A 15,913-nucleotide genomic window follows, 5' to 3' on the forward strand; every position below is an offset into this window, starting at 1 on the left:
GAGTGGAACCAATATCAGTGTTAAATATAGGTAATAGCACTCAGTGTATAGAGATCAGTGTTATGTATAGGTTATAACACCTAATGCATGAGCAGTCACTGTCACACTGAGCCCGTTATACAATAATGCGCACACTAAGCTGCTGGCAATCACTGACCTGCACACAAGGCGGACTGCTGCTCCACACACTCTGCCACTTCCGGCTCTCTTCTTGGCACTGACTTGCTGTTCCCCACAGCAGAGATGTGGACTGTGGCCCCGCCCCTCCACTGACCACAGAGTGGGACAGTAGGCAGATTGTGTCCCTATGTAGAACCACTCAGGAAGAGATGTAAGAGGAACAGCTGCCCTCATTTGTATGGCTCCGCCATCCCTCTCATCCAAGCCAGCACAAGTCCTTCCCCCCCCCCCCCAGGGCCACTGCCTCAACCGCCAACAGGAACCTCTCACTGACCACTAAATGCAGTGTATGCACCATAGGTGTGCGCAGCCTCGTGCATTAGGGTGTGCACCCCAAAGCTGAAATACATACGTATATGTACTGATGGTGTCAGTAGGGCAGTGACAGTGTAATTTTGTTAATTTTCTTTTCCCAAAAATTTTTGGCTTGTGTAACATTTTTGGGGGGATGAAATATCAGAGGTCTAAACAGGGGGGAATATGCAGCACACAAGGCAATTAGGGTGTGCCCAGGCATACCTGGCACGCCTATGGTATGCACTTAGTGACAGGCGCAGCCACGGACATCTTTAATTTTTAAGAAAGGAAGGCACGTGGTCTAGTGCATGAATACTTAGCGAGTTTATTTAAAACAGAATGTATAGAATGAAAGTACTACCTATTTATAGATACAATAATGAGAAACTACCCATAACGGGGCTAAAGAGTGAATGGTTAGCTACCCATACAAGGGATAAATAATGGGTAATTGGCTAATGTGTTTTGAAGATTTTCCTCGTCCTCAGAGCCTAAAAAGTATTATAAAACCAGGTCTGGTCTGCTTGCTAGAATCAGTAAGATGAATGGTGTAGCACTTGATAAGTGGTTTTGACCATAGGAATATTCCTACAACAAAGGAGAATCCGCCCCTATGGTCAAAACCACTTATCAAGTGCTACACCATCCATCCTACTGATTCTAGCAAGCAGACCAGACCTGGTTTTATAATACTTTTCAGGCTCTGAGGAAGAGGAAAATCCTTGAAACGCGTTAGCCAATTATCCATTATATGGGCAACTAAGCATTCACGCGCTTGCTTTTATCTTTTCTACATATTTCAGACTTCCTAGTCAGCATAGGCAGCGGGATGTGCATGACCAACTATACAATACCACCAGGAAAAATACTACCACCTTCATTGAGGCTCACCGCACGAGAGAATTCTGTCTATACACACACCCATCCTTTTTAATATTGATTGGACCCTGGACAAACATTTTATTGGGCCCCTAAGCAATTTTGCTTCCCGATCATTATACCGGACCCCCTCCACCATACTGCCCCCATTATTAAACAGTTTCACCCGCCTCCATACTAACCCCCATCATTAAACACAGGGGTTATGGATAAGGGTGGAAAGGTGGGTTATTGTAGAGAAGGGGTTAATTGTTTAGGGTGGAGAGGGAAGCCTGGCTCAGTAAATGACACATTACTCACTAGGCAGAGCAGTCACCTAGCAGCCGCCCTCAGAGGAGCCCAAGGAAGGGGAGACACATTGCTGGGAGGGGGCGTGGCCATCATAGGAGGGGTCAGGTCCAGTAGAGAGGACACAGCTGTAGCACCTGCCATCTATGCAGTGTTCACAGTGGGGGCCCACCCAAATAGTGCTGTGGGAGGAATTTCACCATCAACACTGACTGGAGAGAGGTTGTTTGAGACCCTTGAATTATGTATGACTTGCCTTCCTGCAACCATAGGTAGATTGCTTAGGCAAGTCACTTGATTTCCCCATAAGCACATTGTCTTGATGGGGGAATCCTCCCCGCTGCACTTATGCAGGGCTGGTGCAAGGATTTTTGACACCATAGGTGAAACCTCATTTTGCTGACCCCTGACTCCACCCCCTGTGCCCTGCCCATGTATACCCCCACCTTTTTAATGAAGCGCCCATCAATGAATGTTTGCTTTCGTTCAGGAGTTGGAACACAGACACAGTCCGCCTCTGACACTATGTGCGAATGGAGTGGCAGCTGCCTGCTGATTCTGAGACTTAGTTGCTTGCTGCAGCGAGAAGAGTAGGAACACCAGTGGTTGGGCGCCCTAGGTGGCTGCCTAGTTGTAGCACCAGCCCTGCACTAATGTATTCTGACAGTGTATTAGAATACATTGATCACTGCTGCCAGCAGTAACAGTATGAAAAAAAAAAACTGGTTGTACAGAAGTCAGTCATCCCATAGATGGATAAAATGTCATCCAAAAATCAACAGGATCTAGCCAAAATTTCAATCAATTTATGGCTGGCTTTAGAAGTGCCTCTTTTAGCTTTCATTCTTGCTGCCTATAATTCAAGAGGTTCTGGGGACATTATGTAAACTAGGGAAAAGCTGGGGACTCTTTGGAGCCAATCTAGAAACGCCGATGTGGGTGGTTTTGGGATCCCTGATGTAAGGGAAGGACTCCAATGTAGAGGGGGAAATAGATGGACACAAAATTGTTAAATCACATGGCAGCAACTCAATGCATTTAAGCATCTAGAAGTGGTGAAGACAAACTTTCTGAAGTTCAAACCGAGGATAAAGAATGATGGCGGAGAAGACAAAAAAAAAAAAAAAAAAAAAGAAAAAAAAAAAAGGAGGGGAGGGGGGGGGGAATTCAAGTGACTTTATATGTGACATGGTTTTGTGCCAGATAGCCCAGTCTGTATTTAAAAACTGCTAATTTACTGGGATTGCCACACCATCTCTAGGGTTTACAGAGAATGGTCCAAAAAAGAAAATATCCAGTGAGTGGCAGTGTGGATGAAAATGCCTTGTTGATGGCAAAGGAGAATGGGCAGACTGGTTTAATATGATAGAAAGGCAACAGAAACTCATTACAACCAAGGTATGCAAAATACCATCTCTGAACGCACACCACATTGAACTGAAGCAAATGGGCTACAGCAGCAGGAGACCACACCAGATGCCACTCCTGTCAGCCAAGAATAGGAAACTGAAGCTACAATGTGCACAGGCTCACTGAAATCGGTCAATAGAAGATTGGGAAAAAAAAAAAAATTGCCTGACAAGTAGATTTCAGCTGCAACATTCAGATGGTAGGGTAAGAATTTGGCATAAGCATGGCTCTATCCTGCCTTGTATCAATGGCTCAAGCTGGTAGTGTAATGGTGTGGGGGATATTTTGACACACTTTGGGCCCCTTAGTACCAATTGAGCCTTGTTTAAACACCACAACCTGAGTATCGTTGCTGACCATGTCCATCCCCTTTATGGCTGCAGTGTATCCATTTTCTGGTGACTTCCAGCAGTATAATGCACCGTGTCACAAAGCTCAGATCTCAAAACTGGTTTCTTGAACATGACAATGAGTTCACTGTACTGCAATGGCCTCCAGTCACCAGATCTTAATCCAATAGAGCACCTTTGGGATGTGATGGAACGGAAGATTTGTATCGCGATGTACAGCCAACACATCAGCAGCAACTGCGTGATGCTATAATGTCAATATGGACTAAGATCTGAGTAATATTTAACACTTTGTTGAATCTATGCCACAAAGAATTAAGGCAGTTCTGAAGGCAATGGGGGGGGGGGGCGTCCAACCCAGTACTAGCAAGGTGCACCTAATAAAGTGGCTGGTGAGTAGAAACAGCCAGGAGTTGCTGCAGGGGTGGAAAGGCAGGGCACACCACACAAGTATTTTGATTATGTTTTTGGACATGTGTGTTATGCCAAGTCATAACACACGTAGCTATAGACATGTTTACATTAACAGTTCTAAAAAAAACTGGTTTTAAATTGCATTTTATTTGCCAAGTTCCAACACAATTGAAAAGATGCCAGAGATGACAAAAAAAAAAAAAAAAAAAAAAGTGCAAAAACTCCAAAGTGTTCAGATAACAGTTATACATGCATCATTCACTTCATTACACAAAGTGCAGCATTTACTGGGTGTTTAGGCATTGTGTTCCCTGTACGTTAGCAGCCACCATACTTTCTATATTGCAGTAAAACTTCCATAGTGCCGACTGAAAGCCAAAAATGTTTACTATCATGTTACAGTATCTTGCATCAAGTCTCTTGTAGTTGGAGGCAGTTGTATTGATCCTGAACTCCCTCTGGCTTGGCATAAAGTTTGTCATCCAGCTTAACAGCTGAGTTTTGAAGCAGGCATATACCCGGCCTCACCAAGCATTCTTAGAGTTACATGACCATTGTGGTGTATCACAAGTTCAGTAATGCTGCCATGATTTAGATCCATGCGTAGCCAAGCTTCAGGAGGAAACTGAAGAGCCCTATGGGAAAGAAGACGACAAAAAAAAAAAAGTTTAGTCATTTTCTAATGAGCAAATTTAAGCACTTTTGGGTCTAGGCAGATTAGTCTGCAGCAGAGAAAGGTGGGACAGCAGTGGAGCATATATTGTCAGACATCAATGCAAATATGCACTGATATGTAAAGAGAAGAAGCACACGACTAAGATTGAAATTGTGATATGAAAAACACCTGATGTTTAAACAAATTGATCACTTTATGACATTATGATTTTAGTTTAATTGTTGAGTTTGTTCTTTGTTGTGCTGCACTTTTGGGGTTTTGTGACCATAGACAAGACCATTTTACATTAGCCCATGCGGCATATACACTCAAATGTATAAATAGATGTCAGTCAGTACCAGTTTAACTTTGTTATGCTTAGCTGAATACAAAAAGCAAGCACTATAAAAGCCAACCTTCACCACACCTGTATTTAAAAGACAACATGGTCTTGCACACATGCCTAGGCATCATTGCACAACAACCTGCATTTGTTGCTCTAAGGCATTTTGGAAGTTGCTGGACTGTCCTAGCAGAACACTATAAAATGATCCATAGGCGTGCGCACAGGGTGTGCCTGGGCACACCCTAATCATGCTGTGCTGCACAGATTCCCCCTGCTGTTTGGCTGCAGAAGAAGGGACTGGGAAATCTGTCTTAAAAGTGAGATATCGGGGTCTGTTTAGACCTCTGATATCAAACCAATGCCCCCTCAATGGAGCTCCTGAAAAAAAAAAAAAAAAAAAAAGGAAATATATATATATATATATATATATATATATATATATATATATATATATATATATATATATATATATATATATATATATATATATATATATATATATATATATATATATATATATATATATATATATATATACATACATACACACACACACACACTTGTGTTTGAGCTTTGGGTGCACACCCTAATGTCAGTCTGCGCACGCCTATGAAATGATCCTATTTGGGAACAATCGGCTTCAATTTGGCATAGATCAAGATGATTCCTAAAATCACCACTTGTGTCCATCCACAATTGTGCATCTTACATTGTGACTTCACTGTGCGACTTTGTTAAGACTGACCCAACGTAATCGGTGTTTGTGCTCTACAAAGTCACTAGATACGCGCAGAGTGGAAAAATTTGGTTTGATTTATTCTCAAATTCAAAATTTGCAGAAGGATTTGAAATTGAAAATTTATCGCACAATTTGAATAGTAAGGAGCGGGACAGGGAGCATGGGCCTTAAAATGAGGGGCGCTTTGCATCACTTGACCCTCCCTCCTAGATTGTAAGCGCCAACAAGCAGGGCCCCGAATCCTCCTACTGTATTGAATTTCATTGCAACTGTACTATCTGCCCTCATGTTGTAAAGTGCTGAACAACCTTGGATGCCTGGTGGTTGTGGGGTCTGGGCAGAGGGGGGCCTTATTGAAATCACTTTCACCCAAATAAGACACAAACTAAGTACTCCTATTTACATGGCAGCCTGGCATCTGGGGACCCCCACAGCTACCAGCCAGGGTTGTGGGGAAAGAGGCCCTTGTCCCCATCAACATGGGGACAGGTGCTTTGGGGCACAAGCAAGCTGGGCTGCATGTTTGGATAAGGGTCTGGTATAGATTTTGGGAGGGACCCCACATGGTTTTACCTCATTTTTCATTGCTGCCATTTTCACAAGTTGCAGATATCATGCAGGTGTGACTTGAGGGTTTACATTGAAGTCTATGGCCCCCAAGTTGCATGAAAGTGGAACCAAAGTAGTGCAGTCACTACTTTAAGATTGCACAAGTGTGAATAGGGCTTAAAAGTCAGACAGATAATCAAACCACAGGATTAACTGAAATGAACACATGGAATAGCAGCTCTTAAATGAATAGTACTCTTGTGTTATCAAAATAAGTGTATAAGACTGCCGCAAACACCAAAAATACATGGCTCCAAGTGTATAATTGATGTTGCACTGGCAACAGTAACAAAAACTAAATAACGCAATCGATACAAATATTGCTTCCGAGTGTCCATAAATATCACAAAGGGACTGATGCAATGATTAGTATAAATAGTCCCAGTGACGACAAAAAAAAAAAAAAAAAAGGGGAAGAAGAAATAACTGGTGATTGGCGTCTTATATCTGATACTTCTGTGCTCACAGGCCACTCACCTTACTGCTGTAAAGTAACAGCATTGGATAAAATAGGATTTTTATAACAGCTTACCTGTAAAATCCTTTTCTTGGAGTACATCATGGGACACAGAGCCTTAATTACTTAATGGGTTATGGGCCACCTTCAGGTGTTGACACTGGTATACCCAATACAGGAATTGGACTCCCCTATACAACCCCTCCTTCCAGGAGTACCTCAGTTTTTTGTAGCCAAGCAATATACTTAAACCCCATAAAAAGAGGGGTGGGACCTCTGTGTCCCATGATGTACTCAAGAAAAGAATTTTAAAAAGGTAAGCTGTTATAAAAATTCTTTATCCTACATCATGGGACATCCCATAGGAATGTTACTTGAGGGGAGGGAGACAACCCATAGGGCACCCCTAGACCTGAGGACTAGGGATGAGCTTCGTGTTAGTTGAACCCATGTTTGACTCGAACATAGTCTGTTCGCCGAATTGCGAACGATATGGGCCGTTCGTGCCAAATTCGTGTGGCGCGTCACAGCCCATAATTAACTGTGGCATCGCAGTGCATTGCTGGCTGATGATTGGCCAAGCATGCACTATGACCCGCATGCTTGGCCAATCACAGCGCCGTCTGTACAGAGCTGTAATTGGCCAATGCCAGGGTGGCTTTGGCCAATTATGGCTAAGGGGGTTTAGTACACGCCCCACACTACGTAAGGCCGCCTGCACGGCGGCCCTGTGTAGTGTTCCGGCGTTGAGAGACAGTCATTTGATTTAAGTTAGAGAGATTAGGCAGGACAGTCAGTCGAATTTACAGTGTATTGTATGAGAAAAATTATAATATATATATATATATGTACCACATACACACCCCAGGTGTTGTATAATATATACACACTGTATTCAGTTTAGCTAGCTAGATCCATTCCTGTCATCTTTCTACTGACAGGTGTTACAGTACAGCTCCCTGAAGAAAATTGCTGGTGTTCTTCTGATCCTATTAGTACCAGTTAGCTACACTGTTTACAGTTAGTGTAGTGCGTCCTCCTCACAGTGTTCAGCTAAAGCTACCTGTAGAAGATTGGTGGTGTTCTCATACTACAGGCAGTTGATTTTGCTAGCTTCAGTGATAGAGAGATAGATATATATATATATATATATACACACACACACACACACACACACACACACACATATACATATATCCCCCAGCTTAGTGCAGCTACATCTCACTGCAGGCCATTAGTATGTCTGGAAGGCCAACAAGGAGAGGCAGACAGTCACAAGCCAATAAAAGAGGGCAAGCAGGCTCGGAGTCTAGAGGCAACAGTGCTGGCCGTGGACACGGTGCTTCCTCGGCATGTGGCCATGGGACACGCTTGGCCTTTCAGCAGCTGGCCATGTTGAGCCGCAACATGCGGAAGACTTGGTCGAGTGGATGACCATGCCCTCCTCTTCCTCACCCATGCTCAGGGTACTTTGGCAAAGCAGCTGCCAACACGGCCTCTTCCCTCGGCTCAATGGCATCAGTGACTCCTTCCCTAGCCCCACCATGTCCTCCTGAGAAGTCCCTCAAACTGTTTGACCAGTGTTGGGTACAGGCTCCTGGAGGATGCCCAGTGTTTAGAAGGCTCTGAAGATTATACTGAGCTAGATGAAGGCAGTAACATGAGCACGAACAGAGGGGGTGCCCAAAGAGGACAGCAATCTGGCAGTCATGCTCCCCCTGCTGCAGCATACTGCCAGGTTTGCTCCAGTGGAGGAGGGAGGGGATGATAAGGTCACTGACTCAACATGGGTGCCGGAGGAGGCACAATCACCAATGAGGCAGGATGCTCTCCAGGGGCCAGCCTAAGGGCAGCACACTGACTGCATCACACCGCAAAGCTCCGCATGTGCAGGGTGCTGCTGTCTCTGCTCGATATTCCAAAAGTTTTGGTGTGGGGCTTTGAGACGAGTTCATCAGATCGCACCGCTGCCATTTGCAACATATGTCTCAAGTGTATCTCGCGTGGCCAAAACATCTCCCGCTTGGGCACCACATGCTTGACCAGACATATGTTGACCTGCCATGCAGTTCGTTGGCAAGCGTATCTAAAAGACCCACACCAAAGAACAAAGAGGACCTCTCCTTGCTCCTCATCAGCTGAGATCTCCAACCCCAATATACCTTCAGTCCCCTCTGAGACCTGCACTGAGAGGAATGAAGGTGTAGAATTAGGTGTGTCACAGCCAAGTACTTGCGGGCAATCTGCTTTTGGTACACTGACGTCAGATTGTAACAGGCAAATTTCCCTGCCCCAGCTGCTGCACCGCTGAAAGAAGTTCACTCCCAGCCATCCACATGCCCAGCGGTTGAATGCTAGCTTGGCAAAATTGCTAGCACTTCAACTACTACCTTTTCAGTTGGTAGACTCTGCCCCCTTCCGTGAGTTTGTCAAATGTGCCGTTCCTCAGTGGCAGGTACCCAAATGCCACTTTCTCACGGAAGGTGATTCCGGCTCTCTACCGGCATGTGGAAGGCAATGTCCATGCCTCACTGGACAGGGCGGTCAGGTGCATATTATCACTGACTGATGGTCCAGCAGGCATGGACAGGGATGTTACCAAAGTTTCACGGCACATTGGGTGGCTCTGGCAGTTGGAAAGGATGCAGGACAAGGTGCAGTAGCGTTGGTTCTGCCAGCACACCTCCAAAAAGCCACTACTAATGATTCTGACACCTCTCTCCTCCACCCCCTCTTCTTCCTCCATGGCCTCTTCCTGTGCTTTGTCCTTGGAACCAGCGGTGCTCTGTAGGCGTTCAAGGGGCTACCCAAGTATGCAGGCCAAAAGATGCCATGCGGTGCTTAAACTGGTGTGCTTGGGGGACAGGAGCCACACTGGGGCAGAGGTTCTGTCAGCTCTGCAGGGGCAGGTTCGGTGGTGGTTGACGCCACGCCAACTTAAGGCAGGAATGGTGGTTTGCGACAATGGCACCAACCTCCTCTCTCTGACATGAACAAATGACCCATGTGCCCTGTTTGGCTCACGTCCTTAACCTGGTGGTGCAGCGGTTCTTGGGCAGGTACACGGGCTTACAGGATGTCCTGAGGTAGGCCAGGATAGTCCGTGTGCATTTCTGCCAGTCATAATGCCAGTGCTTGGGTGGCAGACCTCCAAAAAAGGAATTTAACCTGCCCAAGAACCGCCTAATCTGTGACATGCCCACCAGGTGGAACTCAAAGTTGGCCATTCTGCAGCAGCTGCACACGCAGCAGAGGGCCATCAATGAGTACCTGTGCGACTATGGCACCAGGACAGGGTCAGGGGAGCTTGTTTTTCCCCCCCACGCCAGTGGGCCATGATCAGGGATGCATGCACTGTCCTGTCACCATTTGAGGAGGCCACGAGGATGGTGAGCAGTGAGTGCATGCATCAGTGACACTGTCCCCCTTGTCCACCTGTTGGAGCACACGCTGCATGGAATAATGGACAGGGCACTTGAGGCAGAACAGAGGCAGGAAGGGGAGGACTTCCTTAGCTCTCAAGGCCCACTTTATCCAGACAGTGTTCCTGCATGCCCACCGATCACACAGGATGACGACGAGGGCTGTGTCAGTATGGAGGTGGAGCCTGGCACTCAGCATCAGCCGCAGTCTTTAAAGGGATCATTTACAGTCCCAAGAAACCCATGGACTTGTACGTGGCTGGGAGGAGGTGGCTGCGGATCATGTCGTTCTTAGTGACCCAGAGGACTCCAGATCGAATGCCTCAACAAACCTACGCTGCATGGCCTCCCTGATCCTGCAAAGCCTGCGGAAGGATCCTCGTATTCGTGGTATCAAGGAGAAGGAATACTGGCTGGCAACCCTCGATCCACGTTACAAGGGTAAAGTTGCAGACCTTATCTTGCCATCGCAGAGGGAGCAGAGGATGAAACATCTTCGGGAGGCCTTGCAGAAAGGTCTGTGCAACGCGTTCCCAGAGACTGGGAGGTTGCAAACTCCTGTTTCCGGACAGAGTGTTGCTGAGGCTTCGGTCAGTCAAAGGAGCGGTGGAGAAGGTGGCCGTCTGACCAATGCATTCAGACAATTTTTTAGTCTACGGTTCCAGCAACCATCGCCAGCGTCTGTTTTATATGGTGCAGTCAAGATCTGACTTGGACACCTTTCCCACCGAAAATCCTCATGGTTACTGGGTCTTGAGGATGGATCACTGGCCAGAGCTTGCACAGTATGCAATTGAGCTACTGGCCTGTCCTGCATCCAGCGTTCTTTCGGAACGCACATTCAGTGCTGCTGGAGGCTTTGTAACCGATCACAGGGTGTGCCTGTCCATCGACTCAGTCGATCGACTGACCTTCCTAAAAATTAATCAGTCTTGGATCACCACCAACTACCAAGCACCTGATGCAACTAAATAATTTTTTTTGAAATGTCAGATCCCTTCAAAGACTGCCTATGCTGAAGCTGAGTGACTATCCTGTTATGCTGAGTAATTATCCTCTTCCTCCTCAATGATCATGCTGATAGCTTGTAAGAACATTTTTGGTTCTGGGTGCTGCCAGTCCCACCACCAGTGGCTAAGGCCCAATTTTTCAGCCCCTGTTTAACAGGGGCGTGTAATTACAATTTTTGATGCAATTCTTTGCAGCAGTGCTAGTTCCTGCGCTCCAACTAGAGTATCTGTGAGGGCTTACAGTGTTGTGGCCACAACACCCAAGGCCCAAATTTCTGCTGAGTATATAGGGCAGGCCCCTACTTTCAAATGACTCCTACTTGTAAACAGGAGACAACAGGAAGCGAGATGAACTCTACCCCTAGGAAGGGAAATTCTCTCCTGTAAGAGTTAATATGGGAAAAACTTTTTTCCACTGATGCTTTATCGCCAATCCTTGTTTCACTAAAAAACCCAATTTTTCAAAAAACATTTGTCATTGGGACAAAACGTGAGGTGAAATCTTCTGAAGAGGAGCACAGACCGCAAAACAAATGTCACAGGGGTGATAACCCTTCCCTAGGTTTTCCAAAAAGCTTAAGAGATTTTTTGGGCTGGAGCTAAACACGTTAAAAATGTACCAGTTCAAAACTACAAACAGATTCTACTTAAACCTACAGTCCGTCTTGTTTGCACCGCCTGTATACTACTGTACAGAGTAGGGCCCACACCTCTTAATTTGGGTGCGGGGTTCCCCTTAATACCCATACAAGACCCAAAGGGCCTGGTAATGGACTTGGGGTACCCATGCCATTTGTCTCACTGATTTTCATCCATATTGCCAGGACCCGACATGACATTAAAGCCGCAAGCAGTTTTAAATGACTTTCCTTTAAAAATGACATTTTGTGCAGGGACTGTTCTAGGCACGGGAAACACATGCCACTTTACAGGCATACTATAGACACCCCCTCCCAGGTACGATATTTAAAGGAATATTTCACTTTTACTTTAAGCATCATTAAAATCACTGCTCCTGAAAAAATGGCCGTTTTAAAAAGTTTTTTTGTATTGATACATGTCCCCTGGGGCAGGACCCAGGTCCCCAAACCATTTTTAGGACAATACCATGCAAATTAGCACTTTTGATTTTGAACATTCGAGTCCCATAGACGTCAACGGGGTTCTAACGTTCGTGCAAATTTTCGGTCCGTTCGCAGGTTCTGGTGCGAACCGGGGGGGGGGGGGGGGGGGGTGGGGGGCTCTGGGGTGTTCGGCTCATCCCTACTGAGGACTTATACTGCTGCCTGCAGCACACTGCGCACAAAGGAGATATCCTCATTCCTCCTTACATCCACTTGATAAAATTGTGAATGTATGCACTGAAGACCAAGTTGCGGCCTTGCAGATCTGAGCCATGGAGGCCTGGTGACGCACTGCCCAAAAAGCAGTAACCGCTCTGGTAGAGTGCGCCTTAACTTGAAAAAGGGGGAATCTTACCCCTTAAATCATAAAAGTTTGAATTATCACTTGAAATCCACTGTCGCTAAGTGGATTCGACAACACTGCCTGTCCTTTCTTAGTCTTAGGACCCTCTGGCAGAATAAATAACACATCAGTCTTATGTATCCGAGCAGTTGCCTTTAAATATAGATTCACTGCTCTCACCACATCAAGACAATGTAGTGACTTTTCTTCCCTGGAACATGGTTTTGGAAAAATGGCAGGTTTTCACCGGAACCAAGATTGTCCTGAAACTACTTTTGGCAAAAAGCCTGGACAAGGGCATAACACCTCTGTTCTCACGAATAATCAAATATGGCCCTTTACAAAAGGGCACTTTACAAAACCCTCCTTGCTGAGGATATAGCAACCAAAAATACCAGCTTCCTTGTCAGAAGGACTAAGGGAATATGCTGTATCGGTGCAAATTGCTGCCTTTGAAACCCTGGCAAAACCAAGTTAAAGTCCCAAGGGCTTAAAGGCGATTTAACTGGCAGATTAAGCCGCATCACCCCTTGTATGTAACCCCGGATAAAGAATGTGTGGCAAGCAGTCTTTGAAATAAAATTGATAAGGCTGAGAGTAGGCCCTTAATAGTACTCAGGGCCAATTTCATCTCTACGCCCAATTGCAGAAAGGCAAGAATTCTGCCTATGATATATCTGAGGGTGCCAACCCTTGTATTCACACCAGGAAACACAAGTCTTCCAAACTCTATAATATAGTTCTGGAAGCTGGTTACCTTGCATTAATCAAATTAGAGATAACTGACCCGGAAAGCCCACATTTCTTCAGAATGTGGGTATCAATAGCCAAACCTTTAAATTTAGTGTTTATAAAGTAGGATGGAATATCAGCCCCTGTGAGAGCAGGTCTGGCCTTAGTGGGAGGGGCCACAGACCCTCCACTGCCATCTTTACAATTTCTGGATACCATGACCTTTTGGGCCATGCTGGTGCTACCAGAATTACCAGCTTTCTTTCCAGCTTGATGGGGGGGGAAAGCATCGATCAGTGAGAACTGATCCCATGGGGTTACCAGCGCTTCTGTTCCGCATGCGAGTTGATCCCTTGTCCTGGACATAAAGTTGACTAACTTAATGTTGATTCTGGTTGCTAGAAGATCTACGTACATGTTTTGGGCAAACAGCCCAAAAAATATTAGGGTGAAGAGACCATTTTCCTCCGGGAATAACTGCTGGCGACTTGCCAATTCTCTACTCCCGGAATGAAGACCGCCGATAGGCATGGAACATTCTTTTCTGCCCAAGTTAGAATATGGTTCGCCTCTGAGCGGAGAGACTCTGGTGCCCCCTTGGTGATTGATATAGGCCACAGCTGTGTCGTTGTCGGATTGGATCCTGACAGTTCTTTAAACCTGGAAGTCCAGGTTTTCAGAGCCAGATGTACTGCCCAAATCTCTAGGATGTTGATGGGCAAGGCTTTCAGTTCTTGACCACTGTCCCTGGATAGTTCTCTTTAGTACTGCTCTCCAGCCTGAAAGGCTGGCATCTGTCGAAAGGATTTTCCATTCAGCAGATTGTGTTAGTAATCAACTGAGGCTTTGGGACACTCGCATTTGCAAATCCAAAGCTTGGATAGTTTTGTTCCAAGCAGACAGGATACGGTTTTGTCTCAAATGGAACTGGGCATAGGGAACTGCTTCGAATGAAGCCACCATCTTTCCCAACAACCTCATGCAAAGGTGAATTGAGAGATTTTTTTTTAACCTGACCATCCGCACCAGCTCTTGTATGGAGCTGATCTTTGCTGGAGGCAAGAACACCCTTTTCTAGGCTGTGTCTATGATCAGCTTTTAGTGGTTTTAAGGAAGACTTCTCTAGGTTGAGAATCCAACCCAGACTTTCCAGGTAACTGGTTGTAATGCGTACACTTTGCTCCAAGCGAGCCACTGACTGGTCTATTAACAATAGATAGTCTAGGTATGCCAAGACTGTTATGCCCTGTGCCCTTAGCCTGGCTAGAGGTGGAGCCAGTACTTTTGTGAACACCCGGGGTGTTGTAGCTAGCCCAAAGGGCAAGGCTACAAATTGAAAGTGCTGTTCTACTTCAAACTGCAGAAACCTCTGGTAAGCAGGAAATATAGGGACATGCATCTGATGTCGATGGATGCCAGAGGTTCTTCCTTGTAGGAAGAAAGCCAACTTGATTGACGCCATGTGAATGGAGCAGATCTTCAGGAATGGATTTAGATTCCTTAGATCTAGAATGGGTCTGACATCCCCATTTGTTTTGGTACCGTAAACAGGTTTGAATAAAACACCAAACCTTGCTCTTCTGTGGGGATCTGTATGATCACCCCCTGAGCTAATAATCAGTCTAATGCTTGAAACAGCGATTGCCTTTTCCCTGGATCTTTGAGAACATTTGCCATCAGAAAAAAAGCTGGTGGAAACTCCCAAAATTCTAGTTTGTATCCTAGAGACACCGTGGAGAGAACCCATCTGTCCCGAATTTCCCTTTGCCAGACTTCTGAGTATTTCAGAAGTCTTCCCTCCCACTCTGGTGAGGGGGGATGCCTCTTCATGATGAGGCTTTAGCATTCTGCTGTGCAGATTTGCAGCCCCAGATCAACTGTTTCCTCCGCAGAGGAATAATCGGCTTGTTTTTCTTCTCGATCATCTGAGGGTAATACCTCATCCTGTCCCCACTGTCACCTTGGTAAGGGGTTTGAGGTGGGGAGGGGGATCTAGCCCACTTCCCATCCCCTTGGATGGAGGATGCGATTAAAGCTGCTAATCTTCCTTCTAAGCCCTGCAGGGCAGAGGAAAAATGCATCTTCAGTCATGTATACAGGGGCTGAAGTGTGAGAAGCAGTTGCACCAATCGGTTCCAAAGACTCACACTGGCTTGCCAAATCTGGCATCTCCAGAGAGGATGACAGTGTGGAGGCATGACTGGAGTTCCCAGCACCTGGGGGTGGAACTTTTGGTGCCTTAGTAGTAACCTTGGAAGCCATAGTGCTAAGCACTAAAGCAGAGGCACTCTAAGAAATGTACTATTTGCTGAGCAATAGTAAGAAAAAAAAAAAAAAAATAATAATGGCAGCATTTAAATAATGGCAGCTTAAACTGATGCCAAGTACTGTCTTTTCCTGTACTGAAAGTGCCTGTGTACACCCCTCACATGCTCCAGCGCTCCTATGTCCTGTGTCAGCTCTTCATTCAGCTGCTCTAGTAGACACATCTAGTGATAAGGGTGTCAGACTTTCTCCCCCCCAGACCTCTCAGATGTAAGCCAGATTGCCTTGCGCTTCACAAGGACGCCGAGTCTGCACATGGCGCCGACAGCTTAAGCCACGCCCCTTCATCAACCCACCCTCTTTCAAAGTAAATCTCAGCCCGGGCACACAGCA

At 45.9% G+C, this 15,913-nt stretch overlaps 1 protein-coding gene across 1 annotated transcript in view; it reads right to left on the reverse strand.

Annotated features, from left to right (window-relative positions):
• Positions 1–4,118: 4,118 nt before the first annotated feature.
• The window catches only part of LOC141140964 (serine/threonine-protein phosphatase PGAM5, mitochondrial-like), a 34,696-nt gene continuing 22,901 nt past the window's right edge, over positions 4,119–15,913 (reverse strand). Inside the window, exon 6 of the mRNA XM_073628549.1 lies at positions 4,119–4,453. Within this exon, the coding sequence (XP_073484650.1) occupies positions 4,306–4,453 (148 nt within the window). The 3' untranslated portion in view covers positions 4,119–4,305. The remainder of the gene's footprint in view (positions 4,454–15,913) is intronic.

This window comes from Aquarana catesbeiana, linkage group LG01 (genome assembly GCF_042186555.1).
Source record: "Aquarana catesbeiana isolate 2022-GZ linkage group LG01, ASM4218655v1, whole genome shotgun sequence".
In the NCBI taxonomy this organism is placed as follows: Eukaryota; Metazoa; Chordata; class Amphibia; order Anura; family Ranidae; genus Aquarana; species Aquarana catesbeiana.